General features: G+C 32.2%; 1 protein-coding gene across 2 annotated transcripts in view; it reads right to left on the bottom strand.

Moving 5' to 3' along the window:
• Positions 1 to 3,387: 3,387 nt before the first annotated feature.
• The window catches only part of LOC145278084 (omega-amidase NIT2-like), a 33,567-nt gene continuing 10,223 nt past the window's right edge, over positions 3,388 to 26,731 (bottom strand). For both annotated transcript variants that reach the window (XM_080130348.1, XM_080130349.1), the window contains exons 2-9: positions 19,914 to 20,032; positions 18,491 to 18,611; positions 13,309 to 13,397; positions 12,820 to 12,913; positions 10,541 to 10,615; positions 7,627 to 7,804; positions 4,611 to 4,666; positions 3,388 to 3,683 (exon numbers count right to left, since the gene is read on the bottom strand). In XM_080130348.1, the coding sequence (XP_079986474.1) occupies positions 3,592 to 3,683; positions 4,611 to 4,666; positions 7,627 to 7,804; positions 10,541 to 10,615; positions 12,820 to 12,913; positions 13,309 to 13,397; positions 18,491 to 18,611; positions 19,914 to 20,032 (824 nt within the window). In that variant the 3' untranslated portion in view covers positions 3,388 to 3,591. The remainder of the gene's footprint in view (positions 3,684 to 4,610; positions 4,667 to 7,626; positions 7,805 to 10,540; positions 10,616 to 12,819; positions 12,914 to 13,308; positions 13,398 to 18,490; positions 18,612 to 19,913; positions 20,033 to 26,731) is intronic.

The following is a 26,731-nucleotide window of genomic DNA, read 5'->3' as shown; positions in this document are numbered from 1 at the left end:
AGCAGGGGACTACTATCAGGGACTTAATTAGCGGGGTCATTATGAAGTGAGATGAGTAGAAAGATGTTTGTTAACATTACACTTGAACTTCTGCATATCAGTGCAGTTGGGAAAGCAGAATCCCGGAAGGGAGTTCCAAAGACCCGCAGTTCTGGGGAAGAAACTATTGGAGTAAAAGGCTTTCTTGCACCTAGGGATCTCTACTGTAAAGAGATGAGACTTAGTAGCTTGTCGGGTTTGTCGGGGGTAGTTACGTTGGGGAGGTACAAGTGTTTGCAGGCCTGAATCTATATTTACATTGCTGACTTCAACACTTGTGTACTGTACACAAAAACAGTCTCATCTGAACACTTTTCCTTCATATCTGAACCCTTCTTCTTTCCCTACTATTGGGACATTTGTTTTCATTAATACTCATGGACGTATTCATTTAATAACGATTTTTTCATCCCTTTTTTTATTTACACGTTTTGAAATTTAGAATGGGACTTTGTCTTGTTTTGATTGGTCAGACAGTTATTCTCATTCTGGGTGGTATTGGCACAACGTTTCGGTCGTTGAAACCTACGACCTTCATTAGGTGTGAAATCCATGTTTTTTTAACTAAGGAAAAAGGGGTTAGCTCTGTATTGCAAGAAACCAGACCGTGGGTTTGAGGGTGTGTTCGTAAACCATTAAAAAAAAAATTAATCTTCAGGGGTTACCAGGGTACTTTTTTAAGATTTTTCTATGATTCAATTTTTAACTGAATCCTTATGCTAATTGTCAATATTAGTTAAAAAATGTTTTACAAATTTTCATTTTAAAAAAAAAAAAAAAACGCAGTGTAAGGGAGGCGACTCTAAGAAATTTTTTTATTAGGGGATTATCTCCCTTGTTGTTAGAATGAGACATTGTCTTATTCAACAGAAATAGTTAGAATTTTCTTTTCAAGTAAAAATAGAAGCTTGACATTTAAAAAAATTTTTTTAATAATAATAATAAATAATAATAATAATAATAGCAAAGATTAATTTCGCTTTTGGAAACAATTTCTATGTTCGTATTAGGTGAACAAAAAGTTCTTTTTTGTTATTGTAGCGAAATTCGAAAAATGAAATATTACATTTCAAGTTAAACAATATCTACTTAAATGTCATATCACAGTAATGAAAATATCCAAAAATCACGAAAAGCGATAAGATGGAAAATTATTTATGAAAACAGTTTTCGAAGATAATTAGTGAAAATTAAGTTTTGCTAAATTGGCCAAAGATTTGCAGTTTTCAGAAAATATTTACCTCCTTTTTGGTTACAATTAGAACTCTCTAGTTTCTTTTTTTTGCAAGACTCAATTTTCGCTAATTGTTTTTGAAAACTATTATCATTAATTAATTTTCTACCTTATCAGGTTTTTTTTGTAATTTTTGGATATGTTCATTACTGTGACATGGCAATTCTGTAGATGTCCTTGGTTTCACTTGAAATTCAATATTTCAATTTTCGAATTTTGAAACAATAATGAAGAACCAAACAAAATTTGGAATTTCAAAATGTAAACAGATTCAAAACGCATATGGTATATATATATAGACTTTTATTCATTAATTCATGTACGAATTCACAGTCACTTATTATTTAGAGTAAAATGGGTTTCAACAATATTTCTCCTAAACAATATATTTGGGCTTACAAGCATGTTTCAGTTTTTAGAAAATAACATTAAAGATAAAAACAATAAGTTATAGAAATTTTAATTGTCCAAACAAAAAACAGACAAAACAAGTCAATCAGGAAAAGAAGGATGACTAATATTAAGAAAGGGAGATAACTCTGAATTTTAATATTGTTTTTCTTTTTTGTTAATTGGAAAATGGGAAAACAATTTTTAGTAAAGAAAAGAGCAAGTTACAATAACTTTTAGGTAATAACAGACACAGAAAAACATTATTTTACTTTTTTTTTTAAACCAAAATTTGGAGATATTGTAATAAGATGAGGTAAGGAAATGTGCAACAACACAAATATTGATTTAAAACTAAGAAAAAATAATAGTTTTAAAAAATAGAAAAATATGTAAATGTTTGTATAGGTATTCCTTCTGTATAATGTCAATCATCAGACAATGGATAATGAATAATAGACTGTTTGTTTATTATTCATTATTGTACTCCTAACAAAGAACCGCAGTCAGAGCAGAATTACTGTCAAAAACAGTGCTTGTTCTGAATAAGAAAAAAATCAAAAATCGCAAAATTGAATTTCTAATAAAACCCAACTACTTAATTTTTAAGTCGATTTCAACTAAAAGCATTATCGTGTCACAATTAGTAACAAATTACTGAAAACACACTTTTACGATTTCACAATTAATTGATCAGCCATCATTATTTTTTAAATGTATCTTAAACAAGGGAAGTAAGTCATAGTTTGGAATCCGTTTATTATTTAAGTATAATGCAATTTTTTCAAAAACTTTTTTATTAATAATTTTTTACTTTATCATTTTACATAATTTTGGGACTTTTTTTTTTTATTTATTTCAACATTTGAAATTCAATAGTTCAATTTTTTATTTTCATTCTTATTCCGGACAAGCATCAGAAAATCTATAGTAAAAACAGGAATTGTCTCCTTTACATTAGATCATACTCCTCCTCATCATCATCATCACACTACATAATATTTTGAGGGGTTTTTTGTCAGCCATTACCATATGCGATCGACTTGTTTTGTCTATACTTCACACGTACAACTATTAAACTGGTACTTGTACATTTTAATCAAGACATTAAAAAATTAAAATGTTGAAAAAAATTATATTGTACGTACTCGTTATGGAATAAAGTTTTCATACAAAAAAAAAATCACTTAATTTGATCAACCAGTTTTTTTTACCGAGGAAAATCAAATTTTAATGAGGTGGATCGGGTAGCAGCCATCTTTTTTTTTTTCGCTTGGAAGGGAGCGCCAGGGGAGATAACTCCAATCACCGCTTAAAGTTTGTCAAAATTTGACAAGATTTTTTCGAAACATGAGCAGAAAAAATATCCAGATAAATATTTTAGGGGGGTTTTTTTCACTTATTTTACAGAATTTGTGTCCTTTTTTTTAATCCTTTTTTTCATGTTGTTCTTTGTTAATCAATTTTTGATTTAAAGCCCCCCCCCCTCCTCATGTCCATAAACAGTCAAATGACGACGATAGATCAATCTCATTAAAATGTGATTTTCCTCTATAAAAAACCAATGGATTAAATTAAGTGAAATTTTTTTTTTTTCGGAGAATTCATTCTATAACGAGTATGTACAACATAACTTTTTTGCAATATTTTCATTTTTTAATGTCTTGACTAAACTGTACAAGTACCATTAAACTTGCTATAACATTTTTAAAGGTTTGATGTTATTTTGTTTTTTCCTGAAACATGGTTTTACGTAAAAATTATCTATTGGGAGCGATGAAATCCTGTAAATAATAAGCAACCATACATTAGGACATTATCAATTCTTGCAAAGAAATCTTAATCAATCACTCAAAAATATCATTCTTATTATTTGTTTTCTTTTTCAGTATAGTTTAGAAAATAATAATCTGTAATTGGGGAAAGACTTAAGTAGTATGATCGACTATTTCATAAATATCGTGTCTCTTCTGCTGCCTTAGAGGAATTTGGCTGCGGACTTCATCAACATAGTCAACATCTGGAAAAGAAAGAAAAGAAATTTTAGAATTACCTTTTCTATATGAATACATCATAGGAGTAAAAAAATATTTTAAAACTAACTGTAGCTATCCAATGTTGTCTCTTTAGTGTTTTCTTTTAATAATGGGTCACAATTTATCAAGGCCAAAAGCTCACTTGGAATGCTTATTGGAAGGGTTATTGAGATGAAAGTAAGCTTTTTTGGTGCAATTACACTAGAATATCTCAACTTGGCCTTTTTGGTCAGGATCAAAGTGTAGTATCTGTATAGGTACACTAGAATAGCGAAATTTGGAACACAAAAAAAATTGATTTAAAAAAAAAAACAATGGTATCCAGTGACCTTTGTGTCAATTTCAACTAAAAGTAACAATATCAACTTAATTGGCATGTCAGAAGTACTTAAATATTACCGCATTATTTAAAACTAGCAGAACCTGTTAACCGACGTTGCCCGATGGAAGCCTCCCCCCCCCCCCCTTGCAAAACAATAACCTACGGTTGTTGGTGGTGGCCACTGCCATCCCTGAATAACTGTAGACACTGGCAGCAATGGCCGAAATAAAATAATCTGGCTTTCACTGGCGATTAGTGATGGTACGATGTGATAATATGGAGGTACTGTTTGAATTTTAAAAAAGCAATTAAGGAAATGCGTAAATCAATATGAATAAATAAAAGTATGAAAATTGTCCATTAGAAAAATAATGGAAAGTAGAAACAAGTTTTAGAGGTTAGGAATTCTCATTGTATACGAACTGTTTAGAATGATCAAAATCAGTGGTAGTAGTCCGAGCTGTTTCCATTTATTGTTCAAGTTTTCCTCTTTTTGTCAACTTTTACACGAATAGCGTTAAAGTAAATTTCAGTTTTATATACTATACTATATAATATATTTATATAAAAAAAGAAGAAAAAAACTTACTGATGTCTGCATAAATGATGTCTTCAGAATGTTCTGTAGTTGAAATCACTTCTCCCCTAAAAGAAATAACAAGAATTTCAAGTTAATTTGAAGATTGTTTCTGAATTTTTGAGATGAGGATTGTGATTCATATTATTTGGATTATTCGAGCTACTGTTCTCATCTTCAATTTTATCTTGACAATGTTTCGGTTGATGTAACCTCCAACCGTCTTCAGGTGTATCTTATCAAACTCAGATATCTTTCTGTCAAACTCAGGAATCTGCACAGAATCTACAAACGGAACTTTTATTTAATCCACAGAGGAACTATACTCTCATTCCATCAGAAGTCCTAAGTAATTTGCATTTGTATTTTGAATGTCACCTGCATTGAAGATTGAACCTTCAACCTCCAGAAGAGTGTAATTTACAACTCAATTTTACCAAGTACTTCATCCACTATGCCACAGGTCCACAAGTTTAACAAAATACATCTGAAGAAGGTAGCTTACATTGACCGAAAAAATGTTAAACTAACACTCAAGATGAGAACAGTAGTCTGAAGAATCCAAATATTAATTTGTATATTTTTCCGTTTGGGTTGTAATAGATATTTGGGTTCAATTTTTGTTCCTGTCCAAGGAAAAATACTTATTTATGTCAGATATTTTTATGCATTTACTGTCTACCCAGTGTTGTCTGCATGTCTTTTTGCTTTCACTTGGATTTGGCTTTTTGTTTCTTCTTTTAAATGCTTTTTTACTTTACCATTTTTTTTAAATAAGATTTTGAAAGTCAGATGTAATTATTACATAAATCATTTAGTAATCAAATTATTAAAATATTGTGTAAAATCTCTATTTATAAAATTATCGAATGTCATTAAATTATTAATTGAAATGTTGTTTAAAATTTCTAGTTATAAAATTATCAAATGTCATTAAATTATTGATTGAAATGTTGTTTAAAATCTCTATTTATAAAATTATGGGATGTCATTAAATTATTAATTGAAATGTTGTTTAAAAATAGGGAAAGTTTTATTTTAAGAAAACGGATGGGAGGAACAAATATATATTTTTTAATGAGGAGAATAGAACTTTCTGGAGGGGAAGAAACAGGATATTCTCCAAAAAAAAAAAACATTAGAATTAAGAATTTATAGTGTTTGGTTTAGTTTGGTTGTTTTATAAAATAAAAAAATGTTTTTGTTTTAGACTTTGCAAAACATTTTTTTTTTAAATTGCATTTTCATCTCAAATAAGGCACAATGCCAGTTTGATGTAGGGGACTACTATCTGGGACACAATTGCAGGAATACTATGTAGGGAGTTGAGCAGCAAGATGTCTGTTTACATTACATTTTAACTTCTGCATGGCAGTACAGTCGAGGAAGCCGGAACCCGGAAGGGAATTGTAAAGTCTAGCAGTTCTGGGGAAGAAACTGTTAGAGTAGAAGGCTTTCTGGCATCTAGGGATATTTACTGTGTAGGGGTAGGATTTTTGCTGTTTGCTCGGAGTATTTAAATCGAGGGGGTACAAGGGTTTGTAGGTCATCATTAAAATACTTGTAATACAGGCAGAGGGATGCAACATTTCATCGATGGGAGAGAGGCTGAAGCCTAGATGACAGTTTGGGACCTATTAGGTTGGAGACTCTCTTCTGAACCTTGTCCAAGAGTGAAAGACTAGTAGCAGATGCACCAGCCCAAATGTGGCAACAATACTCCACACATGAGCAAATGGTTACCTTTTAGAGGTATAGGGTACTTTCAGGTGTAAGTAACTTTCTAGCATGGTAGAGAGAGCCCACTTTCCTCACTGCAGCAGCAGCAATATCCTCGATATATCTGTTCCAACTCCTGTTTCCTGTAAACATTAAGCCGAGGAGTTTGAACGAAGTACTTTCAGGTAATGTATCATTAGCCATAGCTATTATGGTTGAGGTTTCTTGTAATTATTGAAGAAGAGAAGCTTAGTCTTGGCAGCATTGAATGTTACCATATATTTTTGTCCCCATTCCACGACAGACTGGAGGTCTTCCTCTAGAGTTTCCACTATTGCCTAAGATATGTGTTCATTCATTTTCCCCCTGTGCCTGCCATAGAGCATGGTATCATCAGCAAATGTACTCATTTCAGAGACAATTTTATCAGGGAGGTCATTTATGAATATTAGGAATAATAAAGGTCCAAGGATTGACCCCCAAGGTACACCCGCATTTATATGAGATTGTTTTGATGTACGACCATCAAGTACAACCTGGATTTTTCTCTTACTTAAAAAGGATTTAATTATGTTAAATATTCATCCTGTAATACCATATTATCCTGAGAAAATCTTAGTGCCATATCCTATCATGACTGAGTTTGCAAAAGAAAAAAACAATAACATCAATGCTTGGTGCATTCTAGGTCAAGAAGCCAGTATTTTCAGACAACCTGATCTGGTAGCACCTACACACATTTTAGAAAGGAGAGACAAACTGTATACATGCATTCATTCTTTTTTTGTACTGTTATTCCGTAAACCTATGCGAATTGAGGTAGTTTATTGTATTGACGATAAATAATTGAAATTGAAATCAGAAAAAAACTTTTTAAAAAAACAGATCAAAATTAAAGGTATTTTTTTAGATTAGGTCCACCTCCACAATTTTCTTTTAAATTACGACTTTTATAGGTTTTCGACTATGCTGAATACGGAAATCGCATTGAAATTTTGCAGAAATAATTAGTTATCGAGATATAAAAAGTTGTATTATGCATTGTATTCTTTGGCGGCCATCTTTGTTACACAAGTAGATTTGTGTATGTCACGCGCGCACACACGTAAAAAAGGTGGCCATCAAAGAATACAATGCATAGTACAACTTTTTATATCTCGATATCTACATATTTCTACATATATCTACATATTTCTGCAAAATTTTAATGCAATTTCCATATTCAACATAGTCGTCATTTAGAAGAACATTGTGGAGTTGAACCTAATCTAAAAATTTACCAAATAAAATATGTATTCAAGAACCTTACCAGGGATTGATTACAGTGCTATGCCCCCAGGCTGTATAAGAAGCTGTCTCAGATCGGGCAGGAGATACGGCAGCAATGTACAATTGATTATCAACAGCTCTAGCTCGTTGTAGAAGTTCCCAATGAGCAGGACCGGTAGTCATATTAAAGGCACCCGGGTAGATCAGCAGTTTACAGCCTGTATCGAAATAAAAAAAAAAACAAATCTGAATTTTCTTAATTTTTTTAGATGATGTTCATACTATCTTTTTATGTTGGTGTTGAATGGCTTTTAGAAATTGACTTCCAAACTAATCCTTCTTTCTCTCCAATTCATCAGAAGACAAAAAAATAAAAATAAATGAGAATTTTCAAAATCGAGTAATTCACAAAAATGATTAAAATCCGGTTTTGGTGTACTTAGAGCAGTGCCCCAACCTCTCTCTCCAATTTTTTTTTTTTTTTTATTGCGGGGGATCCATAACTACTCCTCCCTATGAAAAAAACGAAAATACTAAAAATAAGGGAAAATCTTTATGGTGTACTTACCCATGACAGAAAGAAAATATCATACACCAAAAATCATATAAATTGATTAAGTAGATTTATTTTGAAAAATAAATTAAATTTTATAGCTAAATAACAATCGACAATCTCTCAATGCCAGTTTTACAGGACAAGCGAGATAATTATAATTTCAACTTTTGCAAGATTTTAGAAAGCCATTCTTAGCATGAGGAGGTGTGTGTATTGGAACAACTCAAAATTGCTTAAAAAAGACTTTCTTGATAAAAATCATCATCATAGTGTATCACTCCATCTCAAGATCCATCGTTGGATATTCTTTAGGTCCACATCGGGGAATAGTTGAGCCCCAAAGGTAGCGAGACGACAACAACTATGGAAGCCAGTAATTACAGTTAAGAGATTAAGCATTCCTATCTCGTTATGGTTAACAATCTGATGAAGGCTAGAGGAATAGTTGGTCGAAACGTCATGAAACAACAACTATAAAGATGAGGATAACAGTCCTCAAATAAATAAAATAAAAATATGCAAATTACTCATCTCAAAAGGATTCCAATAATAAATTTAAAAAATGTAGTCGAAAAAAAACAATTTTATGTCCTAAATTCTCGTATGAAAAACTGAACTAATTTCTTAGTAAAATGGAGTTATCTCCCTCAGCACAATGACGATGATTGCAAAACGCCAAATTCTTTAAAACTAAACCGGCGTCCACATAGTTTTCAAATCAATCAACACCCAAATTCAACAGCATTGACGAAAACAGGATAAGGGCCAAAGATGCATGATTATATAATGTTTATGCACGTGTAATGGTAAGTTGCGACTGTAAGTAGGTATGTAACACTCGGATACATGTTTCACAGAAAATAGAAATAATAAACATTAAAATCTATTTCAGTTTTAGTGATCATCATAACCCATTTCATGCCTGAGCAAGCCCACAAATTCCCTGTTCTGCACACATTTCCCTCTCTCTATATATATATGTCTTCCCTATGGTCAACATGACTATACCATCAAAGTCTCCTGTTCTGCATACATCTTCCTATATTGTCCAGATTTAACCTTCCTCTGAACTTATCAGATCTAATCCTGTCTTTAAGACCCTCATTATATAAATTGTATCATTCTCACATTTCTCTTCATGCAACACATATCCTCAACCCTCACTAGCCAGGTTTCACTTTCATATACAATCATGTACTGTGTTCACATGCCTCTTCATTTGGTCAACAACAATAACGCTATGCTAATTACTAATGGCAGAAGCTTCCTGAAATTACTCAGGCAGTCAAAGCTTGTGTGACCAAAACCAAGGAAAACTGTTGTATACTGAATCTATCTCTCCTCCTATATAAACATTCTATCTACCCATAATTCTTTGTTCTTTGACAAGTCCATAAATATCTCTCTTCCTCCGCTCAGTTTCTCTACAAGCAACAACTGGCATAACAATCCTTCTAGTCAATCATTCAAATTAAATTTGTTAAACAGTTCTTGCATAATCACATTAACAAACACATAGAAAGCTTGAGTGTCTACTAGACACTGTCCTCAAATGTCTAGGCTCTCCCTGTACAGAGATTTGTCAGGACAACTTGGCATAAGGATACTTTTCACTAAAAATAAATCGTGACTAAATATTCAAAATCACATACTATTCGCGGTCCAAATAAGATCTCCTTGGTATGGCTGATTCGAAGTGGTCTATTCAAGAAATGGTGCACCTTTTCTAAATGATGTTGCCTATAGTAACAGCACTAAGTTGGATACTCCACCAGACTAGATGAATTTTTGTCCTGAAATCCAGTAATACCAGGAGGCCGCAAGAAAATATAACATATTTAAATGATTAATTGGGAAAAGGAAATATAACATTATTAACTTCTTTAGTAATTCAACATTTAAGACATAACAGAGATTTAATGGAATATTCGAATATCTATGGATCTCATATAAAGATCAAGTGTTAGCCCCTAAAAAGGAGCCCCTTAATTTCTGAGAACTTCAACTCAAGTAAAATGAAACAACACGAGATAATTATGCTGTATCCAAGTTTATTCTTATGTCGACACACCATTTCTCATTAGATCACCGACGGTAAGCAACAATGTGCCTGGTCAATACTATATGGGTGCTTATTTGGAAATACCAGGTGCTGTATGTGCTCTCTGCTTATCTTGGCAGTGTTTGTAGTTGAACTGCACTTCTCCTTGCCATTGGAATCCAGCAGTGTTGATTCAGGAAAAGTGTGGTTGGAGATTATGCAACCCTTGCCTCACAAAGTGTAGCAACAATACTGAGATAGAACGCAGACCATAAGCACTCCTCTTGGGCTGCTGATATAAAGAGAGTTTTAATAATAAAATATCTTTTACACTATTAGTTATGAGAAATCTCTTACCATTTTTTGCATATATTTGTGCCAGTTCAGCAAATCGGATATCATAGCAGATGCCAACGCCAATCTTGCAAAATGCTATAATAAAAATATTTAATAGAATTTTTATCAAAAATTAACAATATTTTTTATACGTTATATATTTTAAAAAAAATGGTGAAGAAAAGAAATACAGGATTGAACGATAAATTTGTCACCTTAAAGAAAATAAAGTAGTCCAATGGATTCAGATCAGGGAAGAAGGGGGTGGGGGGCAATACAAAGTCATAGCACTCCTTCTGATGGTACAATCCGGTGGCCGCTAGCAGACCCTGGGTGTGGCAGCAGGACTTGGTGCCGGCTCACAAGTCTAAAGAATGCTACGACTTTGAATCCTTCTTTCACTGATCACTTCCCCTTCTCCCCCAACCTGAACCTGCTGGACTACTTCGTTTGGTCATACGTCAAAAACATCACCAACCTGACCTCCCACAACACCAAAGTCAGCCTGATCTCCGCCATTAGCCGAGTATTCACCGAGCTCCTGCTGATGATTATGGAAAAGCTATGCTCCCAGTTCTGGACCCATATGAAAGCGGTGATTCAGGCAGAAAGCGACTACATAGAATAGATGTCAGCTCTACTACATAACCAAGTTACCTGAATTGATTTTATCAATAAAAGTTTTAAAATAAAGCTGTAGTATTGTTTTCTTTAGGGCGACAGTTTATCGTTCCACTCGGTACTCTCTATAAACTTTAAGTATAAATAGTTACAGATATTGCTGTACTATTAATTAGATTTGAAGACGATGCATTGGACCATTCAATCAAAAGTTATTGGCAACAAAAGCAGAAAATTCCTAATGCCATGTTTTAACCCAAATTGAACAAGATTTTCATAGTTTTCTTTTCGTCTTACATATTTATCTACAATCTAAATATTGAGATAATTTTTTTCCTTTGTGTCCTTCCTAATGACATCCTATATTCTGCTCAAAGTTGGTGCTACCAACCAGGTTTAAAGATCAATCCTCAACTTGTCTGTTGTCTTCGACAAAAGTCTGCCCACGAAATGCAAGGGAACTAACTCTTACCAATCCTTGTAAGATTTATATCCGGGTACTGATACTTATTCAATATATTATAATTTTATTAATCGTTGGACAACTTTTTTTACAAGCATGTTTTTTTTTAATTTATTCAAAATTGTTTATATTTAATGATAACTCAAATAATATGTTCGATGAGATTATTATTTTTAATACAAATAGCATCAAGGTTTTTCCAGTCAGACTGTCAAGTATCATAACTATCTCTACAAAAATAAAGACATTATAAACATTTAAATGAAAAACCCATTTGAAGCCATGTTTGTGGTAATTTGTTTAATTCTTAATCACCCCAAACAAGGCACAGTGAGACTTGGACGTAAGGGACTACTATTTATGACCATATCTACATGGATAGAAGGTAGGGAGTTGAGCAGCAAGATGTCAGTTCACTTTATATTTAAACTTCTGCATATCACTACAGTCAGGAAAGCAGAAAACTTGGAAGGAATTCCAAACTCTAGCAATTCAAGAGAAGAAAGTATTTGAGGAGAAGGCTTTCTGGCGTCTAGGGATCTCCACAGAGTAGAAATGGGATTTTGATGCTTGTCAGATTAGTGTAAGGCTTTTTATGTCAAAGAAGCACAAGTGCTACAAGTTCGTCAGAGTACATATTAAAATACTTGTAAAATAGGTACAGGGATGCAATATTGTGTTGATGGGACGGGGGTTGGAGTTTGGTTGACAGTGCGGGACCTATTAGGTAGAAGTCTTTTTTGGACCCTGTCTAAGAGCAAGAGACCAGTGGTAAATTCACCAGCCCAGATGTGGCAACAATATTCCATGCATGGGTGAACAGTGGCTTTGTAGGGATACAGGATACTCTTGTGTGAATTTCTTAGATAGCTGAAGTTTTGGACTCAGAAACTTTTCATCAAGATGTTAAAAGTAAACTATGAATCTGTTTAATAAATAAATAAATAAACAAATAAATAAACAAATAAATAAATAACTAAATAAACAAATAAATAACTAAATAAATAAACAAACAAGCAGACAAACAAATAAATAAACAAATAAATAAATAAACAACTAAACAAATAAATAAACAAACAAACAAACAAACAAACAAATAAACAAATAAATAAATAAACAAACAAATAAACAAATAAATAAACAAACAAATAAATAAATAAACAAATAAATAAACAACTGAACAAATAAATAAATAAATAAATAAATAAATACCTACGTGTGTCAAAGGTGGTGAGTTTGTTTCCAGGACTCAAAGTTTCTGATTCCTTGAATCGTATTTTACCCGGAACGTCAATATCAAAAAGGTGAACCTGATTAGATAACAAGAAATTGGAGATCAATCTTCCTGAATCAAATAACTGGAAAAATCATTTTACCACAAATTTTCATAACTTTATCAGTACTAGTGCATTTTGTGAATCAGACATATGCAAACATCTGCTCAAGTTTGCCCAAACTATTCTTGAGACTTTTTGAACATTATCTTAAAAAAAAATAAACTTTTATTACAAAACCAATGTTATATATTACAAAACAAAAGCCATCCCCTTAAATAATCAAATGATATCAAATTCCCATAACTAATGATTACTACACTGTTGTCCCGATGATTACTTTACATCCATTAACCCTTATCCTTCCAAGCTTAATAAGTGGTGATCTCCCCTTGTAAAAAAAAATAAAGATATAAAAGCCAAAATGTTACCTTTTGGTGAGTTGCAATCATGTCACCTGTTGGGTTGAATATGGGCGAAGTATTAAACAACTTGCCGTTTTTCGATTCTGGTATTGATCCTAAAAAATTCAAAGCAACATAACCCATAAAGCAATAAGTACATAGAATTTAATAATTTTTTTTTATCTATTCAACACAGCAAATATTTATTTCTAAAAATATATTATTATACTAAATGTGAGTTAATAAGTGTTTGTTTTCCTTAGACATTTTTGGTGCTTGTACAAATTAGTCATATTTTAAACCAATGCATTTCATGTGAAAACATTATGTACTTACTCGTCATGTCAAATTTAGAATAAATCACCAAAAATTATGAAAAATGATCCAGAAGATGGGCTAGGTGTAGTTTTAACAAAATATCATCCACAATTATATTCAGACATTTTTTTTTTTAATGACAGAATTACAATTATTTAGTAAAAAATGATAGATTGCAGTTACCTCCTCTGGATCTTGAAAGCATACGATAAAAATCTACAAATTGATAAACTTGATAAATTTTATTTTTACTTGTTATCATTTTCTACTGAATCATTTTTTGTCATTTTTTAAATTTATACTAATTTCGACATGATGTGAAAGTACGTAATAAGGTTCTCAACTGAAATACATTGGTTTAAAACATTGCTAATTTGCACAAGCACAATCTTTTTTTTCTATATATTTTTATGGCATAAAATATACACTAAAAATATCTTAGCTCTGGGATTGCATTATGTTTTAAAAAGAATTCTATTTTAATAAATCTTAATTTATAATTAACTGAACAAATCCCTCATTTTTCTCTTAACTATCTATTTCTCTCACCCTCTCCGTACTTCTCAATGTGTTGCTTTTTAATATTTCGTAATGTCTCTGTATGGCAGACTAATTATTATAAACTAGCAGAGGGCACCCCGCATTGCCCGGTCATAAAATATGTATATATAAAAGTTTTGTGGTTAAATTTTAAATTCTGAAAAAACAACATATAGAGACATATATTCGATTTAAGAATTTATTGTTTGACAAAAGGAATATATAGAAGGGGTTATATATATATATATATATATACACATACACAAACATTTTCAAATCGGGCAGTAAATAAGAAAAGTTTACTCAACAAAAACAAATGTAAACTTCAAACAAATATAAATACTAATATTTATTTATTAAATATTAATCCCAACCAAATAAAAAAAGCTCAATACAACGACAATATGAAGTAGAGCTTGACACAAGAAGCATAAATGAAAACCGTAAATTAAAATGTACATGTAAAATAAATTTTACATGCGAATAACGATAATTGATTATCTTTGCTTGAGGTATTCCATCAAAAAATAAATTTTACATGTCAATTTTAATTTACGGTTTTCATACACACATAATTATTATGTATCGATTTCAAAAGTTTAAAAAAATAACTTGTGTATCCTTGGCTAGAATCGAAACCCAAACATTTAGCGCTCCAGCTGTGTTCCCTATTGTTTGAGCTATAGACAATAAAGTTTTGAAATTAAACAACTTGAAACTATGAATGAATTTGTGCATGTGCAAAAGTAATAGAAATATGTTGGCAAGTTGAAATGAGCATTTTTGCATTTCAACTTGTTAATACAAGAAAAAATTTTTTTTTTTTTCTTTTTCAATTTTCTTATCATTTTATTCTAGTTGGGAATGAGGCAGCCAGACATTTATCCATTATCTCATAGATTCCAACCAAGAGATCTTTTTTAGGTTCTAATTATCTGCAATTGTTTGTATCTCTTTTCATGTAGTTTACAATTTTACTTAACTTTAGTCAATGTTCTTAGAAATCAAGGGGACCCCCTTTCTGGATTTTTTTTTTTTACATGAAGGTCACCACTTATCAAGGCCCAGAAGCCACTCGGGGATAAGGGTTATTTTGTGTACAGTAATCAATGGGATAGTGTTGCAGTTTTCATTAGTATTGGAGATTTGATAAAGTGCCATTACTTAGGGGGGGGGGCGAACACTTGATCTCTATATGAGATGCTTAGATATTCGAATATTCCATTAAAGTTATCCTTTATTTCTCAAACACTGACTTAGTAAAGACGTTGGAAACATAATTTTCCACGCTTTACTCGACCATTTTCATATGTTATAACTTTCTTGTGGTCTCTTGGTCTTACTGGATTCCAGGGCAAAAATTCATCTAGTCTGGTGGAGTATTCAACTTCATGCTATGACTTGAGGTAACATCACTTGGAGAGGGTGCACCATCTATGATATGAATCTCACCTGTCTGTTTAAATGTATGTTTGTATGTATGTTTGTATGTCTGCCTAAAATTTTCAACAGAGGCGACAGATTTTCACAAGATTGGTATCATTTTGAAGCTCGACCCTTTGGATAACAAACATCGAAAAATTGGCCAAAAAACATTAATTACTTCATCCTCAACTGGGTATTTTTCTACAGGGAGGGGTCGTTTTTCCGCCAATATTTTCGAAAGTCATTCCCCTTGTTTTGATTGTCTAGCCTTAATTTAAACCTATGTAACTTCTGGTTTCGTGATGGGCGCAACAGCAAACACATCACGTTTTTTTTTTTTTTCACATTCTTTTCCTCCTTCACGGTACGGGTTTGAGCCTGCCTGCCTACTACCACTTTTTTTTTTTTTCATTTTTGCTCAACACTCACCTCCAAACACCCGGGCAACGCCAGGCACCCAGGCTAGTTCCTCATAAAAGCCAGTGTAGATTAGCCATAGTGAGGTGCATTGGTGCTGCGAATACTATGTGATTTGGAATATTTAGTCAGTGTTTACTCGTAGAAGGAGGTATCTTCATGTCAGGTTGTTCTAACAAACCCCTGTATAGAGAGACCTTAAACACACGAGGATAGTGTCTAGTAGGCATCGGGTATGTCAGAGCTTATGAATTTTCAAACAAAACCGATGTAAAATAGTGATAATGTTTACAGATACATTTGATCGTCGATATATTTGTCAAAGCATTTAATCTAATATTGTTTTTAAATAATCATAAAGCTCATATAGTATACCAAAAAAAAATAGAAATAAAATCATTTCGATCTCTACTATTATATAAAAGTTACTTTTGCGTGTGTGTGTGTGTGTGTGTGTGTGTAAGTTTCTTTCCTTATAGGTTCCAAAACGGCTGAGTTTATCTTTTACAAATTTCACACAAAGTTAATTTATATGTCTGGCACTATTCTTAGATATGTTTTGTACAGAAATTCATTCGATAAGTATCGAAAATCCAAAAAATGCAATCTTAAAATAGTTTTTCTCTCTTATAGAAAAAAAGGGGGATATTTTATGTTACACTGGCAAGGGAGATAATAAAATTCTAATAACTCATTTTTTCTTTAAAAAAACAGTTTTATTATAATCTGGAGACATAGCTGCGTGGTAGAGCATTCGACTACAGATAGAATGATCCCCTGTTCAAGCTCAAGTGTACCTTGCCATTTTATTTTAATTTTTTTTATTAGCAAGTTCAATTTACAATAAAAAAAATGAGGTATCATTTAAAATCGCCACAAATCATTTCTCTGTTTGCATATTTTAAAACTAAATATTAATCAGAAGTGACTTTTCAAGGGCATTCACCGTCAAGCCCAAATATCAGCTGACGTGATATTGTAAACAAACACAGATAGAATTTGATGAACAACATTATCATTATTATTAATATGATAGCGTGCGTGTTCTTTTGTGTGTCATACTTTCTGGCAAATTTCATTGGTTGAGACTTAATTAATTTTTTTAATTGTTTCAGAGAGAGATAGAAAGAGAGGAAGACACATATGTATGCTGTGTATTTCCTTAATTAAACTATTACTGCTACTACTACATTTTTATGTGTGTGTGCGTATTTACTTACCCTCATCTATGTGTGTGTGTGTGTGTGTGTGTGTGTGTGTGTGTGTGTGTGTGTGTGTGTGAGTGAACACTTTAGACTTCTCTATATTAATATGATGGCATGTGTGTCGAAATATTGTTATAACTACCTACTTTTTGTAATAAATATCGATTCAAAAATTCTTCATAATTTTTAGTTTCAGTTTCGATCATAGCTGAAGGCACTCAAGTCATCTATTTTTTTTTAATCACTATTTTATATTTTACCCAATATAATATATCTTAACTTCTTATCTGATCTATATATTAATACGATAGCGTGTTATTTTGTGTGTCATGCTTACATCTTTTTTCTTCCGAGTGACTGTCGTTTACTTGTTATGATCTTCCATTTCTTGTAATAAATAATTATACTAAGAATTCTCCATAAATTTCAGTCTCGATTATAACCGAAGGAACTCAAGCTATATATATATATATATATATATATTCAGAATGTGAGAGATTATATATAATTATTTCCACAGTCAAACAACGTCGCAGCCCATAAGAGCCATGACAGCCAACTCGTGTCTTGGACTTCTGGTTCGTTGGCTGTCATGGCTCTTGTGTGCTGCGATGTTGTTTGGCTGTGGAAATAATTATATATATATATATATATATATATATAAGTTTTGTTTTTGGTTTCGATTCAAGCTGATGCACCGGAGTCATATGGATATATTTTTTAATATTTTTGCAATCACAAATTTACAATATATAAGAATCACTAGAAAATTGACTCTATAATACTATATCCGAAATCAGCATGAATTAAACTATCATATTTAAGTGTAGTTTACGACTGGGCTACGCCGGGTGTCCTTGCTAGCTTAGATAAATACTTTTGCAGTTTTAATAAAAGAGCTACAAGACGTCTCCATTTAGGCTGAATGCCAACATTAATACATATGAAAGAGTCTGCTGTAGAATTTCCACAGGTGCCGCTAGTCATTATTATTTTTAAAAAAATTTTGCGAATTATTCCACGGAGCAAATTATTCCTCGTAATATATAATAATCAATAGAGAATTGATTCTATAATAATACATGCACAATCTGCATAAATTATAATATGTTTAAGCGTATTGTATGATCGGGCAACACCAGCCTGCAGCTAGTTAGTTGATAACTGTGTCATGCTATAAGCTTATTGGTATAGTTGAAACTTTCAAAATAATTGAACACATTTCTAATTATGGTGGACATTGCTCTTTAATTTGGTTATTACACCAACCATAATTTTATCCCAGACATAAAGAATGCACAAACCTCCAACAAGGAAAATATCATTATCCTTCGCAGCTTTACTCAGGACTTCTGTAGAATTACCAGGGATAGTTTCAGCATATTCCGGAAAGAAGTTTGTCCCATATGGACAATTGAAGCATTCCTTTTTTGGGGGGGAGAACAACATTAAAAAAAAAAAAAAAGAAAAAAAAAGAAATACATATAAATGTCAGCTTATGGTTCAATAAAGCATAACAATTGCAAATAATGAAAACATTTAAAATCATTGCAAATTTATAGACATGTTTATCCACGAAATAGTATTAAGATTAATTTTCATTAAAACAGAATTACCTATATATATACATATATATATATATATATATATATATATATATATATGAACGATAAAATTGTCATCGGAGAAAAGATGACATAATTCTATTTCTCTTTGATGAAAACTGGGTTTTTTTTTGTTGAAGATCTACTAGTTGACCAGTTGTGTACAAATCCCAAGAGCGATAGGAGCCTTCTATCATGTCTGAAAGTGACACAATGTTCTACGAGCAAGATTGGAGATGCGCTGCTGTACAACTCATGCTCTCTACTGATTCAACTTATAACAACAGGACCATTGCCAGCATCCTCATGGCTGGATTGTCATGAATAACAGGGACGTGCCAAGGGTGCTGAAAACAAAGTTTCCAGCCGTGGTTATGATCTTTGGTGTAATTTCAAGTGAGGGTCACATCATGCTACCTCAGATCTTCGAAGTCAGCATGTAAGTCAACACCAAAGTGTACCTGGATGTGCTGAAGAGTCTGGTGATCCCATGGTGCAATCCAGTGGCTGCTGGCAGACGCTGGGTGTAGCAGCAGAACTCGGCACCAACCCACAAGTCCAAAGAGACCCAGGCTTGGCTTTAGAAGAAGAGCTATTACTTTGTACCCTTCTCTCACTGCCTCCCCTCCTCCCCAGATTTGACCCCGCTGGACTACTTCATTTGGTCATACGTCGAGAACATCACCAACATGACCTTCCACAACATGAAACCCAACCTGATAACTACCATCTACCAAGTATTCGCTGATCTCCCGCCAGCACTTTTGGAAAAGGCATGCTCCCAGTTCTGGACCCATATCAAGGCAGTGATTGAGGCTGAAGGCTGCTACATTGAATAGATGTCAGTTCTACTACATAATCAAGTTACCTGAATTGATTTTTTCAATAAAGGTTTTAAAATAAAGCTGTAGTGTTGTTTTCTTTAGGGCAACAACTTTATCGTTTCACCCTATACTACAGGCTATTTATAGCAGCTGTGTCAGGAGTACGGTGTTGTATGGCAGTGAATTCTGGGCCCTCACCCAATCCTTTCTCACTCAACTGCACCACAATTAACAGACCCATGATAAGATTAGGTTTGCCCCCAACTCCCTTTTTTCGAAATTGTTAAAAATCAACTTACAGGCAACGCTACAACTTGTGCTCCCTTTGTGGCTGCTTCTTTTATTTTCACGGCAGCATTAGCCAAATTATCAAATTTTGAAGCCGACACAGCCAACTGGATGAGAGCCAGTCGGAATTCTAAAGAAAAAATATAGAAAAGATTTTTGAAAAAAAGAAAAAAAAAATGTTTTACTTTAACAGTTTAAGAACCATCAAAAAGTTTTACAACACAAAAACTCTGATCTTGCTTGCTTGTTTGCGCATAGTGTCTTTTATATGGTTGAAGGAATGGCAAATACGATGAGCTGTGAAAATAACAGAGAGAATAGATGCATAAGAGGGTAGTAGTAGGAGTAGTTTAAGGGGAGACGAATGTAAATAAAAAGAAAAGGAAAAGACTGTTATAGTAGTAGTAGTAGTAGTAGTAGTAGTAGTAGTAGTAGTAGCTGCAGCATAAGAGATAGAGAGTAAGAGGATGGCATAAATAAAAAAGATAAAGAAATCTTGAAAGATTACAGAAAAATATAAAATCGGTGATATAGAGTTTAGGGCTGGGAGCAAGATTACACAACAGTACATATTTATTACTGGGCAACGTTGGGTTCGCTAGTTAAAATCTAAACTCTTTAAATGCTTTCAATGGTGGAAGGATTTTTATGAACTTTCACACAAAGGTACTTTATTTGCTCGCCAGTGTTCTTACATAGGTTTTGTATTGGAATGTCTTTGATAAGTATTTATAATCGATAATCAAAATAACCCAATGAAACAAAGAACAGGTGATTTTCATTTTTCTTGTTCAAAAAAATCGCATTGCTTCCTCTTTTTTGACCAGCTTTTGGCTTCTTGACTCCTTGTGTTGAATGCTTAATGGAAAATATAAGGATCCGAGAAGCAGGAAGAAAAGCTTCTAGTCTATGGACTTAATTGTAAACTATCACATGATTTGTTATGCTTCTTCTTTTTTTTTTTTTTTTTTTTTTTTTTTTTACATAGGAATCACCACTTATCAAGGCCCTGAAGCCACTCGGGGATAAGGGTTATTGCATGTACAGTAATCAATGGAATAGTATCATAGTAATCATTAGTATTGGAGATTTGATAAAGTGTCTTATTTAAGGAGGTGGTTCATCAGGAATTTGTTTATGTTGGACTTGAAGACATCCAAGTTATAGTCAGGTGGGAGACAGGTAAACGGAAGAGATTTCCACAGGTGTGCACTCCTAAGAAAGAAGCTTTGTTCATGGAATCTACGTTTATAATTCTAGTTTATAATAATAATGCTTTATAATTCTGCCTTAATCAATTCGGAGCCAAATTTTGTACAAAAAAATGTGACAGTATTTTTTAGCTATAATTTTAAAACGTGTCGTATTTGTTTCTCCTCATGTTCTTGCTGGTGAATTTAAAAAATGCAATTTTGACGTGAGGACACTTTAGATGAACAGTATGCAATAAAATTCTGTTTTAAACTTGAAAATAATGCCAAAGAAACGTATGGAACGCTTCAGACTGCTTTGCACCATCTTGCATGAATCAAGCATCAGTTTTTGAGTGGTATAAGAGATTCAAGGAAGGCAGGAAGTCTGTGAAGATGTTGAATGGTGTGGGGGAGTAAGGAAGTCAGAACACCAGAGTTGATTAGCCAAATGAAGAATTTCATGGATAAGGACCGTCATGTGTCTATAGAGATAATAAGTGCACAGTTTGATGTCAGTGTGGGAACTGTACACACAATTATTCGTAAGGAACTAAAGATGCAGAAGATTTGTGCAAAGTTTGTCTCACGTGTGCTCAGAGAAGACCAGAAAGAAAGACGTCATGACTAAGGTGGGTATCAAGACAGTTCCTCGCCCTCCCTATAGTCCAGACCTTGCTCCCTGTGACTTTTGGTTATTTCCTAAGCTCAAGGAAAACCTTAGAGGCTGTCATTATAAGACAATTGAGGAGATGAAAGAGTCTGTGACAATGGCCATTGACACACTCAAACAAGAGGACTTTCATGGGGCCTTCCAGAAGTTGTAGGAATGGTTTAACAAGTGTACTGCAGCCGGAGGAGATTAATTCAAAGGGGGTTAGAGTTTCATATGTGTACTATCAATAAAAGTATGAAAAAATCTGGAAACTTCATCAAAGCATCTCGTAAATATATAATTTAAAGATTTGTTAATCCTATACATTTGTTAAATGTCTGTTTGCTTTCACAAACTAATGTACACTTATTAGATCGGCTATGTTTGAAGGGTTTGAGTGGCACTTTTAAGTTCAGGGGCGATCTCAAAGCAGAAATCGATGAAATGTGACTTCCAGCCTGGAGGAGGTTTCTGTCTCTTTTTATAGCTGAAAAATTAAGCAAGAGGACATAAAACATGGCCATCTGTATGAAGAGACTCAGCAAGGATGAGAGCAACCATGGAGAATGTAGTTAGGCTCTCTTTTTCTCTCTCATGTCTACGTGATGTTTTATGTAACTGTCTCTCTTTTTAAATAAAACTTTCTTCAAAATCAACAGAGTCTACACCATTCTCACAATGACCTTTTCCCCTATTGATTGTAATATGATGCTAGTCCTGTGCAGTTCTAGGAGGTCCACCTTACCAGGCCTTGCCTTCTCTCTTTGAGAAGAGGTTAGTTTATTGCTAATCACCTGAGGCGCCCTTCCCCATGTTAAGAATGACTTTAAAAATAATAACATTATTATTTCAACACAGTGGCAAAAGTGCACAAGTAACAAAATAACATTGTTTGGTCTGGTAAATCAACACAAAACCTACCTTAAAAAAATACTTTTACACATATTTCATGTAGTAATATAACACAGCGATCATATTTGTTCAAAACATAAACAACGTAGTGAATTTTCAAGATAATGAAGAGTTAATCTTTTATATATAAATGCGTGTGTTTGCACGTACAACAATGGCCACCGCTTATAACATAAAGAATTACATTGCTTAGCTTAATATCCGGAAACTACTTATTTGCGGAAAATTAAATGCAATATTTATAAGTGATACATGTGTAAGTATTTTGTTTGTATCATTATGTTATTGCCGACCCCAATTTTGAATGCAATATTTGTTTTTAACACACTCAAAACCCCTTAGGAAAAATAGGGACTGCCAAACGATTGTGAAGAATGGACCACATGTGTCTGTGACGTCAGATTTGTGTTAACTATACGAACTATGGAAAAGCAGAAGCGACTTAATGATTTTTTTTAATCTTTGTTTATCTTCTTCAAACTGCAATTAATAATTAATATTTGTTATAATTTTGTTAGGTTTTAAGATTTACACAGTTTAACGATTAATAACATTATAAACATTTGTATATTAAATATGAATTACGGTTTTACTGAATTTTCATTTGGTTACCTACGGGGTTCTATATTTTGTTCGGTAAAAAGAGACAAACAAAATATGAGGGGTGGCCTACAAAATGCATAATATTTGTGCAATAATATTTTCAAGTTGGTTTTAATCTGGCGATAAAATAGCTGACAAGAGTCATGTTTATATTAAAAAAAAAAAAAAACAATAATATTAAGTTTATATCAATTTTTTAATTGCAACTTCAAGGTAAATTTTTGGGTACAAGTTTATAAATGATCCACAAGTAATCTTTTTTACTATAAAAATCTGAAAAAAATATTTATAATGTACGTACTTATCACTGCATGAAAATGTCATATTCCAAAAATCACGTAAATCGATCAAGTATTTTTTTTTTTATTTAAGAAAATCAAATATCATCAGAAGTTTTGTCGAAGATTTGCTACAGGTCATCTTGTTTGAGAGATAATGGCACTAACGACCCCTGGCGGAAATAAGGTGGAAGTATGGGTCAACAACGGCAGACCATCGACTTTTTTTTTTTTTTTTTTCTTAACAAATTAACTTATTTAATAAATAAATAAATTGACTTCTTTTAATAAAGAGACTGTGGAAAACACTAATTTTTTATTTCTTTGTTCGTCTGAAAACAGACTTAAATTCCAAAAATGTTTCATTATGTTAATTTTTTTTTTTTTTTTTTGTATTATAAAAAAGTGTTTTCGACATTTAAGAAAAAAAAAACTTAAACTAGTCAATGGTTCAATGCTCACCTAATAAAGTTTATTTAAAAAAAAAAAAAAACGTTTTAGACATTCTCGTTATGTTAATTTCTCATTTTGTATTTTTTTTTTTTTTTTTAATTCAAAAAATGTTTCATTATGTTAATTTATTATTTTTATAATAAAAACGTGTTTCCGACATTTAAAAAAAAAAAAAAATAGTCGATGGTCTGCCGTTGTTAGCCCATACTTCCACCTTATTTCCGCCAGGGGTCGTTAGTGCCATTATCTCTCAAACAAGATGGCCTGTAGCAAATCTTCGATAAAACGTCTGATAATATTTGATTTTCTTAAATAAGAAAAAAAACTACTTGATCGATTTACGTGATTTTTGGAATATGACATTTTCATGCAGTGACAAGTACGTACATTATAAATATTTTTTTCAGATTTTTATAGTAAAAAAGATTACTTATGGACCATCTATAAACTTGCACCAATTTCTGTTCAATATGTGTATTTAAATTTTCTAAAAATAAATATTTTTTTTACTTATTTGAACTCTTGTTTCATAATAAAGAGAAATTTCGATAGATTTAAATATATTTTGTTCGAATTTCGAAAAAAATAAATATGGGGGGGGGGGGAGACGCACTAAAAAAATAGGCACCGCCAAAAATGGCCGAAAAATCAAATTGTTGTTTTTTAAAACGAAATTACATTTATTAAAATCCATTATTTCTGAGTAACTTTTTTTTTCCAGAAAGATAAAACCCTGAATTTTATCATATAGAAAATAGAATAATGTAAAACTTTTTCTACTATTTTAAATTAAATTTTAAATGTTAAATTTTCCCCAAAAGTTAACAATTGGCGTTTTCTGTTTTGCACAAAAAATGTATATAAATAGTTAAAAAAAAAAAAAATAGGTTTTTGAAAAAATTAATTTGTTTATTTCTTGTCTAAGATTTAGGGTGATTTTCTATGAGAATATGCAAAAATATTATAATATAAGTACCTGGATTTCAAATAATTCCACTTATTCATATAAGCAACCAGTTACTTCGAGTCGATTTGATTACTAAAAAGCAAACAACGGAAGACCAAAAAGCCAAAAAGAAAACTTATTTTTCAGTGACGAAAATTTCAACGTATTATTAACGCTGAGGCTGGCCAGTACCAGATGGGTGACCATTTGTATGAGTTTGGTTTTTAATGTGTATGGTGTGGGGGCCAGGCTCTCCAAAATGGGAAGGGGGGCAATTTAAAGCAGAATAAAAAAAATTATTTCAGCACGTTTGGTCCACCGGTCGAAAGGCAGCAAACGTTTCCAAACTTGATCGAAAAAATAATGATATTTTTAACACAAAGGGCACAATATTTATCGAATTTTTTTTTTTTTATCGATTCTTCAAAGCATGCCCTGTTTAATAATGGTCATGGATTATTCGGCTCGCTAAAAAGAAATTGTTAATTTATTTATCAAAGATTTTAAAATGGCTTTTTTCGTATAAATATTTTTAAAAAATTTTTTGTTTTGCTTAACTTAAATTAATTATTTTACTTAACATATTCACCGAATTTCACACTTCAAAACTCAAAAGCGGGATAATTAAACACAGTCGAAGTTCTGATATTCAGTCAAAAAAAGGTATGCAAACAAGTTTTTTTTTTTTTTAATCTATAATCCCGTCCCTTACAACAACACAATATGTTTTGTTCAGTTTCAGATGATTATTTTAAGCATATTTGGAACCCCCTCAAAACAAGGGGGGTTTTGTAAGCAAAAAAATATATATATATAAATATTGTTTATGAAAAATAAGTACACTGTTATAAAGTTCATTTTTCTCTTAATAATCGCTGAAAATTTCGTATTGATTGGATAATTACCTGATTTTTGGTATATTTTTATAAAGACGATCCGTCAAAAGTACTTACCTGCCCCCCCTCCCAGTTTTGGCGGTGCCTATAAAAAAATATTTCCCCTTGTATATTTTACGAAAACTGAATTTTATATGTAATTTCATTCTAAAATGGATAAGTATCGAAAATTTCACGAAAATCCGACCATTAGTTGATTTTTGCTAGATTTATTAAATACGGGTATGTTTTCACGTTCGGAATGTCTACAACGTGGGAACGTTATTTTAAAACGCCAATTATGTAAACACGATTTTCGTCTCGCAATTTCATTATTTTCGTTCGATGAAAAAAATTTTTTTTAATTATTACTGGTTTATTTTGCCCTTCTTTTAAATGGCACAAAAGTTATATTGATAATATTAATTTATAATAAAGTTACATCGTGTTACATATAGGGTGGGGTAATTTTGTGGTGACTTTTGGCAGTCCCTAGAAAACAAGTGTTTTAATGTAGGTTCATCGTTTTAACAATATCGATTTTTTTTTTGTAGTTTTTTGTTGTTGTTTTTTTTTTTTTTTTTTTGCCTAAAAAATAAATAAAAAGCTGCACTTATTGTACCATGCTGAAATAACATTGATTTAGAAACCCATTCTTAACATGGAAGGGGAAGGTGTTTTGTAACTATTCTGCATTCACGTACGGTCGGTGCGGTGCGGTGCTTATAAAGATAGTCGACATATCGATTTTTTTGTAAATATGTCGTTTATTACGCACTTAGTTGGCATGCCGAGAATAGTAATACATCCAAAAATTAGGCAAATTCATCGATTAGAAAGTTATTTGTAGTTAAAAGTAATTTTCACGGAAAATTGGGTAAAATCGCATTTTTCTTAAATGTTATAAACGTTGTAGA

The sequence above is a fragment of the Euprymna scolopes genome, chromosome 6, assembly GCF_053919585.1.
Source record: "Euprymna scolopes isolate OS-2025 chromosome 6, ASM5391958v1, whole genome shotgun sequence".
Lineage (NCBI taxonomy): Eukaryota > Metazoa > Mollusca > Cephalopoda > Sepiida > Sepiolidae > Euprymna > Euprymna scolopes.
The sequence above is the reverse complement of the archived record's forward strand: the minus strand, read 5'-3'. Positions and strand labels throughout refer to the sequence as shown.